The sequence below is a fragment of the Panthera tigris genome, chromosome A3, assembly GCF_018350195.1.
Source record: "Panthera tigris isolate Pti1 chromosome A3, P.tigris_Pti1_mat1.1, whole genome shotgun sequence".
NCBI lineage: Eukaryota > Metazoa > Chordata > Mammalia > Carnivora > Felidae > Panthera > Panthera tigris.
In genome coordinates this window covers 23,169,200-23,192,331 of record NC_056662.1, presented here as the reverse complement: position 1 = coordinate 23,192,331, position 23,132 = coordinate 23,169,200, and the positions used below count along the sequence as shown (strand labels likewise).

Below are 23,132 nucleotides of genomic sequence, written 5' to 3'. Positions count from 1 at the left end.
TGGCTGCATTTCTATATACCAATAATTGAAGCAACAGAGAGAGATATCAAGGAATCAATCCCATTTACAATTGCACCAAAAACTATAAAATACCTAGGAGTAAACCTAACCAACAAGGTAAAAGACCTATACACTGAAAACTATAGAAAGCTTAGGAAATAAATTGAAGAAGACACAAAGAAATGGAAAAATATTCCATGCTCATAGATTGGAGGAAGAAATATCGTTAAAATGTCAATACTACCCAAAGCAATCGACACATTCAGTGCAATCCATTTCAAAATAACACCAGCATTCTTCACAGAGCTAGAACAAACAATCCTAAAATTTGTATGGAACCATGAAAGATCCCAAATAGCCAAAGTGATGTTGAAAAAGAAAAACAAAACTTGGGCATCACAGTCCCGGACTTTAGCCTATATTACAAAACTGTAATCATCAAGACAGTATGGTATTGGCACAAAAACAGACACACAGATCAATGGAACAGAATAGAGAACCCAGAAACGGACCCACAAATATATATGGCCAACTAATCTTCAACAAAGCAGGAAAGAGTATCCAATGGAAAAAACACAGTCTCTTTAGCAAATGGTGCTGGGAGAACTGGAACATGAGAAGAATGAAACTGGACCACTTTCTTATACCATACACAAAAATAAATTCAAAATGGATGAAAGACATAGATATAAGACAGGAAACCATCAAAATCCTACAGGAGAAAACAGGCAGCAACCTCTTTGACCTCGGCCACAGCAACTTCTTACTTGATATGTCTCTGGAGGCAAGGGAAATAAAAAATGAACTATTGGGACCTCATCAAGATGAAAAGCTGCTGCACAGCAGAGGAAACAATCAACAAAACTAAAAGGCAACCAACAGAACGGGAGAAGATATTTTCAAATGGCATGTTAGATAAAGGGTTAGTATCCAAAATCTATAAGAACTTACCAAACTCAACACCCAGAAAACAAATAATCCAGTAAAGAAATGGGGAGAAGACATGAATAGACACTTTTCCAGAGAAGACATCCAGATGGCCAACTGATACATGAAATGATGCTCAACATCACTCATCATCAGGGAAATATGAATCAAAACCAATGAGATACCACCTCACACCTGTCAGAATGGCTAAAATTAACAACTCAGGAAACAACAGATGTTGGCAAGGATGTGAAGGGGGAACCCCACTGCATTGTTGGTGGGAATGCAAACTCGTGCAGCCACTCTGGAAAACAGTGTGGAGGTTCCTCAAAAAATCAAAAATAGAACTACCTTATGACCCAGCAATTGCACTACTGGGAATTTATTCAAAGGATACAAAAATGCTGATTCAAAGGGGCACATGCACCCCAATGATTATTTTCAGGACTGGAAATTAGCAGATCAGACAGAATTCTTTCAGTTGCAAGTCACAGAAAACCCAGCCCTAGGGAATGCATCAGTGACTCATGTATCTGAAAAGTGCTGGGATAGCTCTCTAGCTTCCGACTCAGCTGAATCCAGGGGCCTAGTGTCACCAGGACCCAGTGTCTGTCTATCTCTCTCCACCTCACATGGCATTCTCATAAACCACTTTCTCAGCTAGACTCTCCTTTACAGCAGCAAGATGGCTGCTATTACCATGGCTCCAAATTTTCCTCTTTCCAGTCTCAGTCCTTTGGGAAAGAGAATATTTCTTCCTGGTCTTTCAAGCCACAGCCTTGGGGTTTGTTCATTCATTCTTTCTTTTTTTTAAGTTTATTTATTTTGAGGGAGGGAGGGAAGGAATGAGAGAGAGAGAGACAGAAAAAGGATGAGTGGGGGAGGGGCAGAGAGAAGGAGAGAGAAAATCTCAAACAGGTTCTGCACTATCGCAGAGCCTGATGTAGGGCTTGAACTCGTGAACCATGAGATCATGACCCGAGCCAAGATCAAGAGTTGGACGCTTAACCGACTGAGCCACCCAGATGCCCTGATTTGTTCTTTCTGAACCAGATTGGCTACATTTGAATCATCCATGGGTCAGACACTCTGATTGTCCAAGAGTCAAGAAGAAGTTTCCCCCAAAATAAAATCAGGGTACAGTTGGGGGAAAAGGTGACCTGATGCTTGGCTGCAAAAGCAATAGATGTCTGCTTCTGGAGACTTGGGTTCTAGCGCTGACTCAAGTGTGACTCACTGTGTGCCTTCAGCAAGCCTGGGGTTCCTTGGGCCCCACTTCCCTCATCCGCATAATGTAGGTTGAGCTAGACAGTTTCTGAGGGTTTTTCTGCTCCGGCTCCAGGAGTCTGTTCTTGGAAGAACACTGGCCATGCTCTCTCATCCACAAAGTCATTTCCTAGCTGAATGTGCCTGCCTTCTCCCATCTAGTCTTTGTTGTCTGGGCCACCTCCTCTTTAATGTTCCCCATTACCTTCTGGGTAAAATCCAAAGTTAGCCTAATTTTTGTACTCTCTTATGATTGGACCCAGCCAAATTTCTCTCCCACTATTCCCCTGACCTCCCTGTTTTCCACTGTCCTTTCTAATGGAGCTTACTGTTATTCCTTTGAACACGCCTTGCTTCCAGCCACCTCTGTGCCTTTGGACATGGTCATCCCTCTGCCTGGAACACTCTCTCATCTCTCTGTCTACTTGGAAGACTCTAGACACTGTTCTGGAGCCTGCCATGGCTTTCCTAAGCTGGGTTAAATGCCCTTTCTCCATGCTTCTGAATTAGTCTGTGCTTACCTCTCTTAAAGCATTTTTAAACTTTAGTCCCTGTGCGTGACCATAATTTTCAGAACAAAATCTGTCCTTTTTCGCTGTGTCTGATAGACACAGTTGGTATTTATTTAATTTATTGAATGAAGGAAGGAAATGAATGAATCTTGAAAGAAGTGAAATTTGAACTTACATTTGAAATACAGAAAATTTCCTCCTCTAAGCTTAGGAGCAAACTCCCAGTTTGCTCTGGACCTGGGCACCTCTACCCTAATGGTTTCCAATTGTGTAGTGAGCTCTTAGGGGTTATAACAAGACCCATCTGTCTATCCTTTTCTAGGTATGTTCAGCTGTATTTTACAGACGAGAAACTGAGGCTCAGAGAGAGAATATGAGTGCCCAGTGTCACACAGCTAGTGGCAGAATCAGGACTTGGATCCAGGTCTGACTTGAAAGCCATTGCTCTTCAGCATTTAGCTACTCACTCATTACTTTCAGTATTTGCTCATTTATTCATTCAACTGCTGTTCACTGAGCATTTACTGTATGTCTAAGCAGTCTGACAAAGGCTCTGCTCTCAGGAAGCTGCGGTCTGATGGAGGCAGGCGACTAGGTGAGCATTAGTGAAGAGGTCAAGGTTGATGGGGCTGGGCCTGGGCTGCTATGAGGTCCCTTCTAGTCCAGTCTGTGCTTTCATGCTCCAAAGCAAAGAGCACAAGCAGGCCAGAGCTCCTCCCAGGGGGCCAGGCTCCCTGCTGCTACTAGATCTACTGGCTTTGGGCTTTTCTCAGGTTTGGTCGCAGACGTGTGATGGTCAAGAAGGGGCAGAGGGGCAACAGCTTTTATTTCATCTACATGGGCACAGTCGCAGTGACTGAGGATGAGGATGGCAGCAGTGCCTTCCTGGACCCCCACCCAACGTTGTTGCACAAGGGCGACTGTTTTGGGGTGAGTACAGGGAAAGGTCTGTTTTCCTGGGGCAGGGTTGGGGGCTTGACGGGACTCTTGGTAGAACAGCCAGGCCCAGTCCTGCCCTCTCCTCTGTGTGAGTCATGCCCTGTTGTGGGTCCCAGTGCCCTTAACCTGTCACCAGCCCATTGACTAGACCAGGTGATGTCCAAGCCTGGCTCCTTCACCTGTGATGTTTAAAAAGAAATATGTTTCCTGTATAACAACACAGGGATGCAGTGACCCCTTAGTCAGCCTCCTCCAGCTTCCTCTCTCTGGTCTGGTCAAGCCTGTTGCCTCTTTTTCCATAGGCAGCATATTAAGAGGGAGGGGATGGGCCTCTAGAGGTGGGAAGTGAGCACCTAGAGGTGGGAAGTGAGGTGGGAAGGGCCAGCCAGGAATCTGCAGTCTGGGGAATAGAGATTTCTGGGGGCTGATGGAAGCAGGAAAGCGGTGGGCAAGGCTGTGAGTAGAAAGCCAGAGGTAGCCTCTCAGTTGCCTTTGCCTGTGTTCACCCAACAGGAATTGGGCCTTATGAGTCCTTCAGTAAGGAGGGCCACCGTGGTCTGTATGGAAGAAACAGAGTTCCTGGTTGTCGACAGAGAAGATTTCTTTGCTAATAAGCTGGATCAGGAATTCCAAAAGGATGCTCAGCATCGGTTTGAATTTTTTAGGTACTCCCATCATCAGCCAACATCTTCCCCCTGGGTGTTTATTAGGTGCCTGACTTTGCCCTAGGCCCAGTGGGAAATAGTGGGTGCTTTTCTTTGTGTCTGGAATGCTCTTGAGACAGGAGACACCTCCCACCCAACTTCTCCATCTAGCAAACTGCTACTATACCTTCAGGTCTCAGCTCAAACATCCCTTCCTTGTGGGATGGTACTAATAGAATAGGTAACGTACGGAGCACTTGCTCGGCCAGGCAGGGTGCTAAGCCCTTTGTATCAAGGCTTTTTACCTGTGACATTGTTTCTCTTGTTCTCTCTGGTTTATAGCTAAGAAAAGCAAGGCTTGGGATGTTCAATTCGCAAGTCCCTGGGCTTCACTGCCCCACCTCACTAACCAACCCCATCTACGCTCACCCAAGAATAGAGAGAGTGCCCCACAGTGCTTCTATCACACCCTGTGTTTCTTTAAAGCCCCAGCCAAACTGTAATTCTTTTTTTTTTTTTTTTAGAGAGAGAGAGAGAGCGCGTGCAAGCGAGCACACTTGGGGGGAGGGGCAGAGAGAAGGAGAGAGAGAATCTCAAACAGGTTCTGCACTATCGCAGATCCTGATGCAGGGCTTGAACTCATGAACCATGAGATCATGACCCGAGCCAAGATCAAGAGTTGGACACTTAACTGACTGAGTTACCCAGGGGCCCTGATTTGTTCTTTCTGAACCAGATTGTCTTCATTTGACTCATCCGTGGGTCAGTGACATTCTGATTGTCTGAGAGTCAAGAAGAAGTTTCCCCCAAAATAAAATCAGGGTACAGTTGGGGGAAAGGGTGACCTGATGCTTGGCTGCAAAAGCAATAGATGTCTGCTTCTGGAGACTTGGGTTCTAGCGCTGACTCAAGTGTGACTCACTGTGTGCTTTCAGCAAGCTTGAGGTTCCTTGGGGTTCCTTCATGCTTAGCGCAGAGCCCAACATGGAGCGCAATCTCACAACCGATAGTGAGATCATGACCTGAGCCCAAATCAAGAGTCAGACGCTTAACCGACTGAGTAACCCAGGAGCCCTCAAACTGTATTTCTTTATAATTTTTAAAAAATGTTTATTATTTTTGAGAGAGAGAGAGAGAAGAGCACAAATGGGGGAAGGGCAGAGAGAGAGAGGGAGACACAGAATCCAAAGTAGGCTCCAGGCTTTGAGCTGTCCACATGGAGCCCGATGTGAGGCTCAAACTCATGAACCGTGCGATCATGACCTGAGCTGAAGTTAGACGCCTAACCGACTGAGCCACCCAGGCACCCTCAAACTGTACTTCTTGATCATATAGTACCACCTTTACAGTTTATATACCCCTCAGGAAGCACTATGGCAGTGAGGGCAGATTGGCACCTTTACCATGGTAACCCTTGTGTTGTCATTGCGCCAAGCACAGGCAGGTGCTCACTTAATCATTTCTAGTTACTTGTCTTTAGGAGAAGACTGAAAATCAAATGAAGTATCTGCACTGACCCTGAAAATACAGTCTGTAGGGTTGTGCGCCTCTAGAGCAGTGTGGTGAGCAGAGGGCTGCCCCGTGGGGTGGAGTGGAGTGGGAGAGCAGGGGCTGTAAGAGGGGCTGGGGCCTGCGAAGGGAGGACTTGATCCTGCAGAGAGGAACATTTCCTGTCTTCACACAGTTGAAGAATAGGGCTGAGTGGCAATCTCAGCTCTTGGGCTTATTAACCATGTAACCCAAGATGGGTCACTTCCCTTCTCTGAGTTTAGTCTCCTGCTCTGCAAAGTGAGGATAATGATTCATCTCTGCCACATCATCGTAAGGATTGAATGAGATGATTATGGAAAGTGTGTGGCCCCATAGGTGTTCCCTCTGTGGTGACCCTGCTTTCCTTCCTGTGTCTCCAGACCCTTCCTCTTTGGACATGGCACCGTCCCTGTTCCCCCTTGGTGTTGTGGATGGAACTCAGTGCCCTTGATGAGGCCTGAGTCATCTGAGTTCTGGCCTCATAATTTGTTGGAGCTGAGAAAATATGAGATGATTGTTAGCAGCCCCTGTGGTGCTGTGTGTGAGGGAAGGCAAGCCCCTGACTGGTGGTGTAGGAGCTCAGGGGAAGGCGGGGCACTGTGGAGTGGGCCTTCAGTCATAGAAAAAAAAAAAAAGAGGGGAGTCCAGAAGTTTCCCATTCACTGGCCACAGCCTGGAATATTTGAAGCTAATAGGCTGGAGGAAGCTGGAGTGAGCTGCCCAAACCAAAGGTAAGGTCAGGACTGCTGGGCTGGGGGCAGAATAGTAGGTGAGCTGGAGTGAGGAACTCTCAGTTGCTTGGAATGAGACTAGCCAAGTGAGTACAAGGTTAGGCGATGGAGCCAGGAAGAAGCCCCTGGAGGGAAGAGTGGAAGGAAGAGAAGCAGAGCAGAGGAGAGAACCCCAGGGCGCTGCCACAGGCCAGGGGAGGCAACAGGAGGGCAAGTAAAATCCTCCACCTCAGGCACTTGCAAGAGCAAGACAATGTGTTCCCTTTCTGGAAACTGCTGAGAGCAGGGCACATTCTGTGATGAGGGCCAATGAATTCTAACAGGATTTTCCCCTCAGGAAGATGGATCTGTTTGAGTCGTGGTCTGATGAAAAGCTCTGGAAGCTCGTAACCCTGGGGAAGGTGGAGAAGTTCTCGTATGGCCAGCTGGTCTTAAAAGACTTCATAGAATCACCCTCCATCATGTTTGTCTGCCAGGTGAGAGGTCTAGGATGGGGGAGGGTGGAAGCTGGGAAGGCATGCCTAGTATAATGTCCTGTGGCCACACAGGCAGGGTCTGACCCCTGTTCTGCAACAGCTCCTTCTCTGAGCTTCTATGTGTTAGCTGCAAAAGGCATACCATACCGTTTGGGCTCCCTCCTTCCGAGGGTTGCTGTGAACTTTGGGACACACAGCTGTTATATTAGAAAGAGGGCCACAGGGGTACCTGCTCCTTAAGTTCATATACATGCTTATTTATATACAGATACATACTTAAATTATGCATTTTGGCCCTTGAATCTTAGTGACGCCAGGCGAGTTTTAAAAATTATAATTTTTACTGATTTGAAGGGGCACATGTACCCCGATGTTTATAGCAGTGCTATCAACAATAGCTAAATTATGGAAAGAGCCCAGCTGTCCATCCACTGATGAATGGATAAAGAAGATGTGGTATATATACGCAATGGAATACTACTCAGCAATGAAAAAGAATGAAATCTTGCCATTTGCAACAATGTGAATGAAATTGGAGGGTATTTTGCTAAGCGAAATTAGTCAGTCAGAGAAAGACAAATATACGATTTCACTGATGTGGATTTTGAGAAACTTAACAGATGAACATAGGGGAAGGGAAGGAAAAATAAGATAAAAACAGAGAGGGAGGTAAACCATAAGAGACTCTTAAATACAGACAACAAACTGAGGATTGCTGGGGGTGAGGGGGTGGGTTAAATGGGTGACAGGCATTAAGCAGGGCACTCTTTGGGATGACCACTAGGTGTCATATGTAAGAGATGAATTACTGGGTTCTACTCCTGAAGCCAAGACTACACTGTATGTTGACTAACTTGAGAATAAAAAAATAAATACATAAAATCATAATTTTTAAATTATAGAAGTGATATGACCACAGCATAAAACAGAGTTCTGGAAAGAGGGAAGAAATCACGCATGAGCTCATCACCTCAGAGTAGATTTTCAGAAGCAGAATTGCATGGTATCATCATTTTTATGAATCTTGGAACAAGTTACTCTCCAAAAAGATCCACTTTATCTAACTTCCAGCTGTGCACACCTTTGCCAGTGCCACACACCTCTGCCAAACTTGCCAGGCATTCTTTCAAAAGTCTTTTTTTTTTTTTTTTTAAGTGTGCCCAGCGTGGAGCCCAGTGTGGAACTTGAATTCACGACTCTGAGATCAAGACCTGGGCCTAGATCAAGAGTTGGACACTTAAATGACTGAGCCACCCAGGTGCCCCTCAACAATTTTCTTTTACATTTTTTTTAACGTTTTATTTATTTTTGAGAGAGACAGAGACAGAGTGCGAGTGGGGGAGGGGCAGAGAGAGAGGGAGTCACAGAATCTGAAGCAGGTTCCAGGCTCCAAGCTGTCGGCACAGAGCCCGATGCAGGGCTCGAACTCACGAACCGAACCATGAGATCATGACCTGAGCCAAAGTTGGACGCTTAACCGACAGAGCCACCTACGCGCCCCATCAATTTTATAATGCCACCTTATTGAGGATTTAATTTACATTTTTCCTGATTCCTAGTGAGATTACTCATGTTTGTTTACTGTCTGAATTTTGTCTTTTGTGAATTGCTTTTTGTCTTGTGCCAACTTCTGTGTTGGTTGATAATAAAAAGAAAATCTAACATTTATTGAGTGCATACTATGTCCCAGGTTGTGTGCTTCGAATGCTTTATTTCATTTTGGCCTCACAGCAGCCCAATGGAGGTTGGTAGTGTTGCTATTCCCATCGTACAGAGGTGGAAACTGAGGCATAGGAAGGTGAAGTGGCTCCTCCAAGATCACATAGTCGATGAGGGGCAGAAGCCAGGTTCAATACAGATCTGTCTGACTATCTAAAGCTCTTCTCAGGAGCTGGGATTTGCAGTTTGAGTCGATCTTTCTGTCAGTTGTTGACTCTGCTCAACCCCTCAGTAGTTTTCATGATCACCATGAGAACTACCATTTTTTTGAGGCCCTTTGCTCCTGTGCCACGGGTTCTACTAGTATTGTTAATTTTTGTTTGTTTGTTTATTTTGGAACAGGTAATACATGCATATGGTTTGAAATTCAAAAGGTTTAAAAGAGTAATGTTTCCCTCTCACCTCTTTCCCCCTGCCACCTAGTATTCCTCCCCAGAGGCAGTCATTGTCACTGCTTTCTCATGTGTCTGTCCTGCATCTATTCTTTGTGTATAGAGGCAAATGCATGTGTATATTTTTTCCTTGTTTTCATAAATGACGTCGAATTATGCAGGCTGTTCTTCACTTTGCTGTTTCAAGAGTGTTTCTGTAGATTGTTCCATATCAGTACATAAAGAACCCACTTGTTCTTTTTTACCACTTGTGCAGGGTTTCACTGTATGCTTGTACTTGAATTTATCTAACCAGTTCCTTATTGATGGATATTTAGGTTGCCCCAATCTTTTGCTATTTCAAACAGTGTTTTGATGAATAACTGTGTACATAGTACCATTTCACTATAGCTCTATCAGGAAGATATTTATTATAATAATAATTATTATTATTAATTTGGGAGAGAGAGTCCACAAGTAGGGGAGAGGGGCAGAGAGAGAGAGAGGGAGGATGTTAAGCGGGTCCATGCTCAGTGTGGAGCCCAATGCAGGGGTTGATTCCACAACCCTGGGATCATGGCCTGAGCCAAAATCAAGAGTTGGATGCTCAACTGACTGAGCCACCCAGGCGCTCCTGAGGAAGATATTATTATTCCAAGTTTACAAATGAGGAAGTTGAGGTTAAGATACCTTAAGAAAGGCCATCCAAACTTTTAGTATCTCCCATATATCTGTTGCTCATATTAAGCTAGCAGACATTTGTTGAGTTTGTGCAAAGGTTGATTCATGCTCTGGAGGGAGATGAAGATGGAAAAGACTGTTTCTCTCTGTTTATATGTCTCTTCCATTAGGTTCTGAGCAGAGACAAAATTGTCTATGCCAACTACCAAGTGATTAGCACAAACTTTTTGAGTTCTAGGGACTCAAGAGGGGGAATCTCTCTTAAGGCTGGAGGTTGTAAGGAAGGCTTCCTGAAGGAGGTGAGGCAGGAGTTGAGCCTTGAAGTATTGGGCAGTTAAACAAAAGAAGGGGGCAAGATTGGTTGTGTGCTGGAGCTGGCTCTTACTGGGCTGTGAGAGCTGATTAAGTTTTCAGGAATTTTCCAAGATAATAAATACAATAGTTATTAAAAATGAAATTACATAGGGGTGCCTGGGTGGTTTAGTCAGTTAAGCATCTGACTCTTAGTTTCGGCTGAGGTCATGATCTTACGGTTTGTGAGAGTGAGCCCCACGGTGGGCTCTGCACAGACAGTGTGGAGCCTACATGGGATTCTCTCCTTCCCTATCTCTACCCTCCTCTGCTCACACACACACTCTCTCTCTCAGAATAAATAAATAAACTTTAAAAAATTAAAATAAACTATTCATCATAGATTCATCAGAGAAGTTACATTGTTGATGAACAAGCAACATTCTGGTATGTGTAGCACTAAAACTAAAGAAGGTTTCCATTTAATGAACATAATTTATACAAAGGTGAGAAGTAGTTTGCCAGTAGATTACAAACTATTCTTAATAATATTAAATATATCGGGGGGCTGGTTCAGTTGGTTAAGCATCTGACTTCTGCTCAGGTCATGATCTTGTGGTTTGTGCGTTCCAGCCCTGCATCAGACTCTGTGCTGACAGCTCAGAGCCTGGAGCCTGCTTCGGATTCTGTGTCTCCCTCTCTCTCTGTGCCCCTCCCCCACTTGCACTCTGTCTCTCTCTGTCTCTTAAAAATTGACTCTAAAAAAGACTTTTTAAAAATGTATTGGGAGAAGTGTGGATTGGATGCAACTTAATTTGTCAAATCACAGTTGACTTGTGACTATAGATTGGCCCTGGTTACAATAATTCAGCCAGAGCCCACAACAGTCTTCTGTGAGAATCCATTGGCTATATGCAACCTCTTTAAAAAAATTTTATTTTAAGCAGGCTCCACACCCAATGTGGGGCTCGAACTCAGGACCCTGAGATCTAGAGCCGCATGCTCTACCAACTGAGCCAGTCAGGCACCCTTATATATAGGAACTTTCAATAAGAGTACAGTATATTTTATTATTTCTAAATTGTGTGTAACACACCCTTTATAAGAGTAAGATTTATAGACATGCATACATTTTTCCAGAGAGCCGATTATTAAACTTATCACTAGGGGTGTGTTTGTGTTGTTAATTTTGGGTTCAGTCCCAGAGTAGGGAGTCAAGACTAGCTTAACATAAGCAGAAGGGGAGTTATTGCAGGATGTTGAATGGCTAACAGATTTACTGGTGAGGGGGAGGCCTGAAGGAACAGAACTTCAACTGAACATGACCCCCACGTGACCCCAAGTCAGAGTCCAGAACTGGACAGTCACAGGTGCTGCTGCTCCTGCCACATTCAGGAAGCCACGTCCGTAGCCACTGCCTCCACAAACACAGTAGATATCCTGCAGTCCAAAACCAAGCCTTGCCCAAGTGCATCTGGGCAGTGGAACCCAAATAACTTCTTAGGTGCGAGGGGGCTTCGGAGATGTTTGGGAGTGTTTGGCTTGCAGCCTCTACACTATAAGGGATTGGATGCACAGGATCTGACCCAAAGGATGGTCATGTGAGGAGAGCAGGGAGAACCTAGAAGAGAGAATGGTAGTGCCAAACCCTGAAGGCCAGCCTGAATATTTTGCAATTCCTCCTCCTCCCTGACATCTGCAAGACTTGCTCTAATCAAATGATTACATCTTGACCGGCAGAAAGTTCTTAGTCTGTGTTAGCCTCCATTTCTTTGTCCATAAGACAGAATGAACTACTTACCTCATAAAGTCTGTTATAAGGATGAGAGTTAGTCTAGCCCAGATTTACTCGGTTCACATTCATCCTCGAGTTCAGTGGTTCTAAGTATTGTCACTGAATCAGCAGCATCTGTATCACCTGGGAAGTTACTAACAATGCAGATTCTCAGGACTACCCAAGAGCTGTTCAATCCAAAACTCAGAGGTGGTGGCTCAGTAATCTGTCTTGACAAGCCTTCCAGGTGATTCTGATGCACATTAAACGTGGAGAACTCTGACTTAAGGAAAGAGTTTTTCCAGATTTGAGTAAGCATGAAGAACACTTAGGGGGCTTCCTAAAAAGGCAAATTTCTGCCAGACCCCAGAGATTCTTATTCATTAACCTGGCCATCTGCATTTGAATAAGCGTAGAGGGTGAATCTAATGCAGGCGCTCTTGAACTTCATTCTGAGAAAAATAATGCAGATGTTACAAAGTGACAGCAAGGAGGGAGCATCTTGGCTGGTAGGTGAGTTTGATCTGTCCTTTACAGTGTTTTATTGAAAGTTGATTTAATCGTTATTGTGACGATTGTAAATAAAATTTCGGATTTCTGGCTTCTTTTGAATATTCAGAAGATCAGGCAACACCAGGCTGTATTGTGATGTGGCCCCCTCTGGCTGGAGTTGAAAAGCACCTGCCCTTTCTAAAGGGATTGCTCTTTTGTCCCATTTTCATTTCCTGCCAGGCCAGCTGCTAGAACATTCATTCATCTGAGACTGGGAGGTCCCGACCCCTGTAGTTCACGAACATGGCCACTGGAGGGTGATAGCAGGGAGGGGCCTGGGTGTCCTGGGGACCTGGGAAAGTTAGGGAAGGTGATTTCCTATTGGCTTAGAAAACATAGTTAATGCCCATAACCAATTCATTTGGAACAATTTATCATTTGGGGACACATGGTGAAATTGTTTTCTACACAGGTACAGATGGGGTTAAACACCCACGAGAGCCTGAGAAGAAAATGTTCACCTGTGTTTCTCTGGCACCTGTAGTCCTTGTTGATAAATGTTGAGTAAATGTTCACTAAGCCTCCAAGACCAACACCTGGCATATCATAAGGGCTTAATAAATGTCTTATCCCTTCTCTTTCCTCTTCAACAGTAGTTGAGCTTGAACCTTAAGTATAATGTGTCTCTTACAGTTCCTACTAAAAAAAGGTAATGTTTTATAAAGATATGAAATAAAAAAGAAAATGACATATCTTTTCTACCAGATTAGAAAAAATAAAAAAGATTGTGAAAACCCAGCTTTCAATGTAATACAAAGACACAACAGGCTCTGTTATACACTGTTGGAGAGAGTGTAAACTAACATTTCTGCAAGGCAGTTTGGCAATGTGTGTCAACATTTAAAACATACATGCTAGTAGGAAACAATCCCAAAGGATAATCAAACATGCACATTATATTAGGATAAACAAGGTTTTGTTGCAATTCTAAGCAATCCTCAAATCTCAGTGGATTAACTAACAAAGATGCATTCCTTCGTCCCCACTGCTTGATCAGCAGGAGGTCTTGCTTTCTATGGTCACTCAGGGACCCAGGCCACTGGCGACTATCTTCACCTATGCTTCCATGGTCCATAGGACAGGGGAAGGTAATGTTGAGAATCAAGCATGGGCTGTTAACGTTTCCACTCACATTATCAGAGTCACTTTGCTTAGGAAAGTGGCCAATGCAAGTAAGAAGGCCATATCTGATTAAAAAAAAAAAACAATCCTGACTTATGCTTAGGGGGAGAACTTGAGATTTGTGAACTAAATGACCACTCTAGGCATTAAGATGTGTGTACAAGATTATCAGTTAAAGTTGCTGTCACAGAAACCCAACTGCAGTGGCTTAGTGAATAGTAATTTCCTTTTGTCTTGCAGTAGAGAGGCTAGAATTAAGCAATCCAGGGCTAGAACAGCTGTTTGGGGAAATCTTCAAGACCCCAGTTCCCTTCTAGCATCTCCCCTCATCGTCCACAGCATATAGCTTTCATCCTAATGGTCACGATGTGACTATTTCACCTCCAGCCATCACATGTGAGTTTTATGCAGAGGTAAGGGGGAAGGACAACCACAGGTTTCCAGGGAGTTTTATCCATCAGCCTTCCACTTATATGTCAGTAGCCAGAATGGGGTCACTGCTACCCCCAGTGCAGGAGAGTTTGGAAAGGCGGTGAGTTTTGTAAACTGGAGATTTTACTGTCCTGAACAAGATCAGAATTATATATATAATACTGACAGAAAGAACTGAATATTAATCTTCAAAAATATTTCCTTGAGGTGTAACATGTGTGCGATAAAGAAATCTAAACTTTACAGCTTAGTGAATTGTTATATATGTATATATCTGTGTAAGCATCACCCAAATCAAGATAGAGATCATTTCTAGTACCCTAGAAAGCTCCCTTGTACACTTTCCCAGGCCAACTCCTACCCCCCCAACCAAAGATAACCACAAAGTCAGAAGATTACTTTTGACTGTTCTTTTTAAAAAAAATTTTTTAACATTTATTTATTTTTGAGAGACAGAGACAGAGCATGAGCAGGGGAGGGGCAGAGAGAGAGAGGCACAGAATCTAAAGCAGGCTCCAGGCTCTGAGCTGTCAGCACAGAGCCCAACGCGGGGCTCAAACCCACGAACTGCAAGATCATGACCTGAGCTGAGGTCGGACACTTAACTGACTGAGCCACCCAGGCGCCCTTTTACCTATTCTTGAACTTCATATAAATGAAATCATACAGAATGTGTTCTTTGTGTCTGACTTCTTTTGCTCAACTAGTTCCTATTTTAAATTGTATGTAAGTTATGGCATACATAGAATAATATGCAATCACTAAAAATAATAATGTTACCATATTACTTGGCATGAAATGATGTCCTTGATATATTATTGAGTTCTTAAAAAAGGTTACAATGATCTATTTACATAAAGAGACTCATTTATGAAAAAAAATACTAATGTATTATGTTTACAGAGAAAAGTTTGAAACAATATTCACCAAAATGCTACTTGTTATTTCTGGGTGTTAGGATGAAAATAGTTTTGACTTTCTTTATGCTCTTCTGTTTGGTTTGAATATTTTTAAAACTTAATTTTGGAATGGTTTTAAATTTATAGAAAATTTGCAGGAACAGTGCAAAGAATTCCTGTATAAACTTCATCCAGATTCACCAATTGCTAACATTTTGCCACATTTGCTTCTCTCTCTCTCTCTCTCTCTCTCTCTATTTCTCTGCCTGAATCATTTGAGAGTTAAGTATCATTTGTTAAACTCACTTACCCCTATATACTTAAGGGATTATTTTCTTTAAAAAATTTTTTTAATGTTTATTTATTTTTGAGAGAGAGTGACAGAGCATGAGTGGGAGAGGGTCAGAGAGAGGGGGACACAGAATCGAAAACAGGCTCCAGGCTCTGAGCTGTCAGCACAGAGCCTGACATGGGGCTCAAAATCACAAACTATGAGATCATGACCTGAGCCGAAGTCGGACACTCAACCGACTGAACCACCCCTTAAGTGATTATTTTCACCCAACTGTCCCAATCATATTCTCTATGGTGATTTTTCTCCCAATGCCAACATTTATTTAGTTCTTATGCCTATTTAGCTATTTGAACTTGTGATGAGTACATAACATTTTCATTAAAAAAAAGAAGGAAAGAAAAAAAGAAAAAGGAACCCGAAACCACTTGCATTAAGCCAAGTAAACTGGGGGTAAGATGCAATAGAGAGAGCTTATCTTCAAAGCCTGGCCTGCCTGGAGCCTCAGGAGTTAGCCCCATTGTTAGTGTCCCTTGATGTTTCCAGGGCAGCTGTGAAGTCCTGCGTCTGATAGACCTTGGGACCTCGCCTTTCTACTACAAGTGGATCTGGCAGCATCTGGAGCTGATAGACGACACATCTCTGAAGACCCACCTCAATGGTAACTGGCAGCTGCGCACAGCAGGGGGCGCCTGGGCCCTTCTGCTTCCAGTTCTCAGCCCATAGAATCTTAGACCTCTAGAGCTAGAAAGGCCCTGCAGGATGTCTGGTTTGATCCCCTCTTCTCCCAGCTGTGCAAACGTGGCCCACATGGCCCTGCCAGGAGAGGCTCCTGCCCCCCCTCCAGCTCCTCCTTTTTAGGCTTTCCCTTTGAGGGAGAGGGGTGGAAAGGAGCCTGGAGCTTGACTGAGCTGGGTTTGAATCTCACTGATTAGCTGAGTGACTCTGATGAGTACTTAAATGGTCTAGGCCTGGTTTCTTCATATCTGTCATGGTCGTGTCATGGTTAGGAGCATAGACCCGGGAGCCAAACTGCTTGTGTTTGAATCCAGGGTCCTCCTCTTATGGGCTGTGTGATACTGGGCAAGTGACTGTGTCCCTGTGGATCAGTTCCCTCAGACTCTATAAAACAAGTTCATAGGCTTGTTATGAAATTAAGCAAATGGATATATAAAGCTCTTAGAACACTGCCTGCATTAGTGTATAGTAGATGTTTGTTATCTTTATCACAGGGGTTACTAGGGAAGCTGAATCAGATTGTGTATGGACAGGGCCTGTTAGTGCTCAGGAAATGTCATTTCTCTTCTCATGTCAGTTTTTTTCCCTCTCTTTTCCACTGCCAATCCACCAGAGAAAAAGCTGCATCCCATAACATTTTTTACCCAAAATTTATTTTTTGTGGCAAAATACACATAGCATAAAATTTTCTGAACCATTTTTAAACATACAATTCAGTGGTATTAAATATCTTCATAATATTGTACAGCCACCACCACCATCCATTTCTTTAACTTTTTTCATTTTGTAAAACTGAAACTATACCTACTAAACAATAACTGATCGTTTCCTCCTCCCCCTAGCCTCTGGCAACCACCATTCTACTGTCTATCTTTATGCTTTTGACTACTCTAAGTGCCTCATATAAGTGGAAGCATACAGTTTTTGTCTTTTTGTGATTAGCTTATTTCACTTAGCATAATGCCCTCAAGCTTCATCTATATTGTAGTGTGTCAGAATTTCCTTCCTTTTTAAGCCTGAATAATATTCAATTGTATATATATATATCACATTTTGTTTATCCATTCATCCATCGATGGACACTTGAGTTACGTCCACATTTTAGCGAATAGTGAATAATGAGCATGAGTGTACAGTTATCTGAGACCGTTTTCTTTTGAATATACATCCGGAAGTGGAATTGCTGGGTCATATGGTAATTCCATTTTTAATCTTTTTAAGGAATCTCCATTCTGTGTTCCATAGTGGCTGCACCATTTTACATTCCTGCCAACAATGCACAAGTGTTCCAATTTCTCCACATCTTCAGCAGCACTTGTTTTTTTCTGGGTTTTTTTAATGTTTATTTTTGAGAGAGAGAGAGAGAGAGAGAGAGAGAGAGAGTGCACATGCATGCACACAGGGAAGGGGCAGAGAAAGAAGGAGAGAGAGAATTCCAAGCAGGCTCTGTACTGTCAGCACAGAGCCTTACACAGGGCTGGAACTCACAAACCATGAGATCATGACCTGAACTGAAATCGAGAGTTGAATGCTTAACCAACTGAGCCACCCAGGTGCCCCTCTTTGTTGTTGTTGTTTTTTTAAATGATATTGATCCTAATGGATATGAGATAGTATCTTGGTAGTTTTGATTTATATTTCCCTACTAATTATTATTATCATTTTTTATGTGTTTATTGTCCATTCATATATCTTCTTTGTAGAAAAGTCTATGCAAGTTCTCTGCCCATTTTAAAATCTGCTTGTCTGTTTTTTTGTTAAGTTTTAGGAATTTCCTGTATATTCTGGATATCAATCCCTTATCAGTTATGTGGTTTACAAATATTTTATCTCATTCCATGGACTGCCTTTTTACTCTGCTGATATTGTCTTTTGCACAAATTTTTTACATTTTCATAAAGTCCAATTTGTCCATTTTTTTCTTTTATTGCCAGTGCCTTTAGTATGTATCCAAGAAATCACTGCCAAATCCAATGTTGTGATGCTTTTGCCCTATGTTTTCTTTTGAGAGTTTTATAGTTTTAGGCCTTACATTTAGGTTTTTGATCCATTTTGAGTTAATTTTTATATGTGGTATGAGGTAAGCATCTAAATTCATTCTTGTGCATGTGGATATTCAATTTTCCCAGCACCATTTATTGAAAAGACTGTTCTTTCCCCCATTGAATAGTCTTGGCACCCTTGGCTAAAATCATTTGACCATATATCTGAGGGTTTATCTCTGGGCCTTTATTTCATTCTTTTGGCTTATATGTCTGTCTTTATGCCAATACTACACTGCTTTGATTACTGTAGTTTTGTAGTAAGTTTTGAAATCAGGAAGTGTGAGCCCTTCTGCTTTGTTCTTTTTCAAAATTGTTTTGGCTATCTGGGGTCCCTTGAGATTTCATATGAATTTTAGGATTTTTTTTTATTTCTGCAAAAAAGTCATTGGGATTTTTTTTTAAAAAAATTGAGAGAGAGAGAGAGAAAGCACAAGCAGGAGAGGTGCAGAGAAAGAGGGGGACAGAGGATCTGAAGTGGGCTCTGTGCTGACAGCAGAAAGCCTGATGCAGGGCTCGAACTCATGAACCATGAGATCATGACCTGAACCAAAGTTGGATGCTTAACCGACTGAGCCACCCAGGTGCCGTGTCATTTGGGTCATTGGCGTTTCAATAGGGATTGCATTGAATCTGTACCTCCATCTGAGTGGTATTGAAATCTTAACAGTACTCAGTCTTCCAACCCATAAACATGCATTGTGTTTCCATTTATTATACCTTGATCTTCAGAGTTCTTTCTTTGTGCATCTCTGTGCTCTCTGGTACTCTGCTTTGTGAACTCTTGCTGTCTTGTCCTCTCTAGATTCTCAGTTCTGTCTCATCAATTCAGGGAAGCTTATGGGATCCACCTGGGTTCCCCCTCCCTGCAACATGGCCCAGAAAACCTCCAAAAGCTCTAGGCAGTAAACTAGGGCAATAGTAGGGCTCACCCCATTTGTTTTCTATCTTACAGGGATGATTGTTCTTCATGGCCTGATGCCCAATATCTTGAAAGCCATTTTTTTCATACATTTATGCTGGTTTTTTAAAGTAGTTTCAGGTGGGAGAGTAAGTCTAGTCCTTGTTAATTCATTTGGCTGGAAGCAGAAGTCTAGATCTGTGTTTCTTTCTTTCTCTTTTTTTTTTTTTATATCTGTGTTTCTTAATAGCTGAGTTTTATCCTACTGTATGTATATACCACAATTATTAAAGCAATGACCTTTTACAGATATTTTGAGTTATTTCCAATTTTTCACTATTACCCTAATGTGGTGAATTTCATCGTGTATTTATCTTTGCATATGTGTACAAGGCAACATTGTATAAAATCTTAGAATTACTGAATCGAGTAATTGATCCAGTGCATGCTGGCCATGCACACTTAAAATATTGATAGATATTGACAAAAAAGCCTTGTAAAAAGGTTTATTCAGGGCTTTTTGTATGTTCTCTGCTAATCTAGGCCTATTCTTTATAGATTTTGGAATTATTTCTATTAACATTAATTTTAATAGTTGACTCTAACACTGAAGATCTGTTTTTATTTTGTTATTAAAATTTTTTAAAATGTTTATTTACTTTTGAGAGAGCACGCATTCAAGAGCATACAGAGAAGGAGACAGAGGTTCTGAAGTGGGCTCTGTACTGACAGCAGAGAGCCCCATGCCGGGGTTGAACCCATAAACCAACTGTGAGATCATGACCTGGGCTGAAAGTCAGCTGCTTAACTGACGGAGCCACCTAGGCACCCTTAATATATATATATATATATGTTTATTTAAAAAGTTTTTAATGTTTATTTTTATTTTATTTTTCAGAGAGAGAGAGAGAGAGAGAGAGAGAGGGAGGTGGGGGGGGGAGGGGCAGAGCCCAAGCAGGGGAGGGGCAGAGAGAGAGGGAGGGAGATACAGAATCCAAAGCAGGCTCCAGACTCTGAGCTGTCACCAGAGACCCTGACGTGGGGCTTGAACTCACAGACTGCGAGATCATGACCTAAGCTCAAGTCAGATGCTTAACCGACTGAGCCACCCAGGTGCTCCTCATGTTTATTTATTTTTGAGAGAGGGATAGAGTGCACACACATGTGAGTGCACATGTGTGCAAGTTGGGGAGGGGCAGGGAGAGAGGGGGACAGAGGATCCCAAGTGGGCTTCATGCTGACAGCAGAGAACCTGATGTGGGACTTGAACTCACCAGCTGTGAGATTATGACCTGATCCAAAGTCAGAGGCTTAATCGACTGAGCCACTCAGGTGCCCTAGGAGATCTATCTTTAAAATCAAAGTTACAGATATTTAATTTTCAAACAATAAAATGCACACATTTTAAATGTGTAGTTCAATGAATTTTGACAAATTTATATCTGTGGTAATTGCGACAGTCAAGTTACAGAATATTTCCATCCCCCCAAAATTTCCCTTGTGTCCTTTCCCAGTAAATTCCTACCCTTCATCTCGACCCTAGGTGACCACTGATCTGCTTTCTATTGCAATAGGTTAGATCTATCTTTCCTAGGGTTTCATATAAATGGAACCATACAATATGTACTCTTTTGTGCCTAGCTTCTTTTCATTCAGCATTGTGTTCTGAGTAGTTGGTTTCCTCCTTTTTATTTCTGAGTAGTATTCTCTTGGTGATCTTGTTAACTCTCATAGAGGGGATATTAAGTGCACTGTGCAGGGTGTAGCACATACTTTATCTAATTCTTTTTTTTTTTAATTGTTTTAAATGTTTATTTTTGAGAGTGAGAGAGACAGAGTGTGAGTGGGGAGGGGCAGAGAGACAGAGACAGAATCTGAAGCAGGCTCCAGGCTCTGAGTTGTCAGCACAGAGCCTGACGTTGGGCTTGAATCATATGGGCACGTATGGGCATGACCATAAGACCATGACCTGAGCTGAAGTCGGATACTTCACCGACTGAGCCACCCAGGCGCTCCTATCTGTAATTCTTATAATAATCCTATGAGGGTGCTGGAAAATTACCTCATCCAAGATTCTATGGCTCGTCATTTATTTATCTTTTATTGCTGCCTCTGTCCCCAGTCCCAGATAAATACGATCATATGATCTGTTGGTGGAAAGACAGAAGCTGTTCTTTTTTTTTTTTTTTTTAAGAGAAAGAGAGCACAAGTGAGCAAGGGGAAGAGAGAATCAGTCCCACAAGAGGCAGAGTGGGAGAGAGAAAGAGAAGGAGAAGAAGGGCTTGCATTTACCCAATGTGGAACTCATGTCCACCTGATGTGGAGCTCCAACTCTTGAACCATGAGATCATGACCTCAGCCAAAGTCAGATGCTTAATGGACCGAGCCACCCAGGCCCCCTTGTAAAGACATGAGATTTAAATCAGGTAGATTTGAGTTCAGTTCTAAGCTTCAGCCCTTTCCTGGGTGACCTCAACTCTCTGCTGTTCATTTTTTTTTAAAGTTCATTTATTTATTTTTGAGAGAGAGTGTGCACGTGCATGAGTGAGCAGGGCAGGAGCAGAGAGAGGGCAAGAATCCCAAGCAAGCTCTGCTGATAGCATGGAGCCAGACATGGAGCTCGATCCCATGAAGTGTGAGATCATGACCTGAGCCAAAAATCATGAGTCAGATGCTCAACCGACTGAGCCACCCAGGTGCCCCATCTCTGCTGATAATTTTATTTCTTAAATGGAGCCAGTGACAGTTGTCTGGATGTAATGTATGTGCAAGCTCTGCTAAGGGCCTGGCACAAAGGGACAATACATGGAGACCACAGTATTTTCTATTTTCCTTAATTTCCCCATGCACCAGGCGAGCCAGGCAGGTGAGGATGGCATACCTTTCACCATCATCAGCAAAGCCCTCCTATATGCAAAGACCCATTAATGTGTTTTTCTGTGCTTTCTCTAACAGAACCTTCTCCTGTGGAGAGATTTAAGGAATTCCAGATAAAATCATATCCTGTACAGGACTTTAGTACTCTGAAACTTAAGCACCTCCAGAAAGCCTGGGAGCAACAGGGGTCCAGCTTCAGTAGGAGGATTAAAACCTCAGGAAATACTCTTCCAAAGACCTTGGGCCCGAAGATCAAGTAAGCTTAGCGCTTGGCAGATAGAAGGACCCAGATTCTGGTTGCAAAGGAAGATAGAACTTGAAAGGACAGAATGTCAGGGATACTGAAGAGGGGCTGGCGGTAGCAGGCATAGCTCGAGCACAAAGATTGGGGTATATACGGAAGGAAGCCTATAGAAGTGCTTGATTGGAGACCCAGGAGCTGCATTCTCTGCCTGTAACCCATAGGGCCATTTTAGGTGGTCAGCTACTTCCTTTCTCAGGGAACCTATTTGAGGAAGAAGGGGCAGGACAGATCTGGCTCTGATATTCTGTCTGCGTGTCACTGGATCTTTTTGTTTTATTGTGTTTTTGTTTTGTTTGGTTTTGTTTTTGAGAGAGAGAACGCTCCAGAGTGAGTGTGGGCATGTGCACGCAAGATGGGGAGGGAGAGAGGGAGAGAGAGAATCCCAAGCAGGCTCTGCACTGACAGCCTGACTCAGGGCTCAATCTCACAAACTGTGAGATCATGACCTGAACCGATATCAAGAGTTGGATGCTTAACCAACTGAGCCAACCAGGCACCCCTTATTGGCTCTTTTTGACTCTGAGCCTCTTCAGAAAATTCTACCCATCTAAGGGAGGCAGTAGATAAGAGCCTGGGCTTTGGAGTCAGTTCAACCCAGGCTCAAGTCCTGGCTTGGCCACTTATTTTATCTCTGTGTACTTGGGCAAGGGACTTGACCTCTCTAAGCCATAGTTTCCTTTTCTGTAGATAATAGGATTCAAGTCTTGGCGTTGTTGTAAGCCAGCAATTAAATGAGATAATGATAATTATAGCTGACACTTGTAGAATACTCTGTGCCTGGTACTGGATTATCTAATTTAATCCTGACAATAGTTCTATGAATTAAGTGCTGTTATCCATCTCATTTGTCAGGTGAGAAAACCAAGCTACAGGGAGAGATTAAGCTACTTGGTTTGAGGTCATACAGGTAGGAAGTGGCAGAGCCAGGATTCAAACCTGAGCAGCTTATTAGTGCTCAGCCTTGTTTTTTGGTACAACTATCATGGCTGGAATGAGGATGCACGATGAGGGCTGCATTTATGCCTTAACCCAGAGAGGCTGAGGAACAGGAAAGGACACTCAGTGGTACCTGCCTAGAAGCAGCTCAGTGCTGGACCCAGAGCAATATCATA

The 23,132-nt window shown here is 43.0% G+C and overlaps 1 protein-coding gene across 3 annotated transcripts in view; it reads left to right on the top strand.

The window, feature by feature from the left end:
* The window catches only part of CNBD2 (cyclic nucleotide binding domain containing 2), a 50,776-nt gene that overhangs the window by 13,443 nt on the left and 14,201 nt on the right, over nt 1-23,132 (top strand). For all 3 annotated transcript variants that reach the window (XM_042980493.1, XM_007073633.3, XM_042980492.1), the window contains 5 exons: nt 3,479-3,635; nt 4,158-4,309; nt 6,887-7,025; nt 15,705-15,819; nt 21,795-21,972. In XM_042980493.1, coding sequence (XP_042836427.1) covers nt 3,479-3,635; nt 4,158-4,309; nt 6,887-7,025; nt 15,705-15,819; nt 21,795-21,972 — 741 coding nt within the window. The remainder of the gene's footprint in view (nt 1-3,478; nt 3,636-4,157; nt 4,310-6,886; nt 7,026-15,704; nt 15,820-21,794; nt 21,973-23,132) is intronic.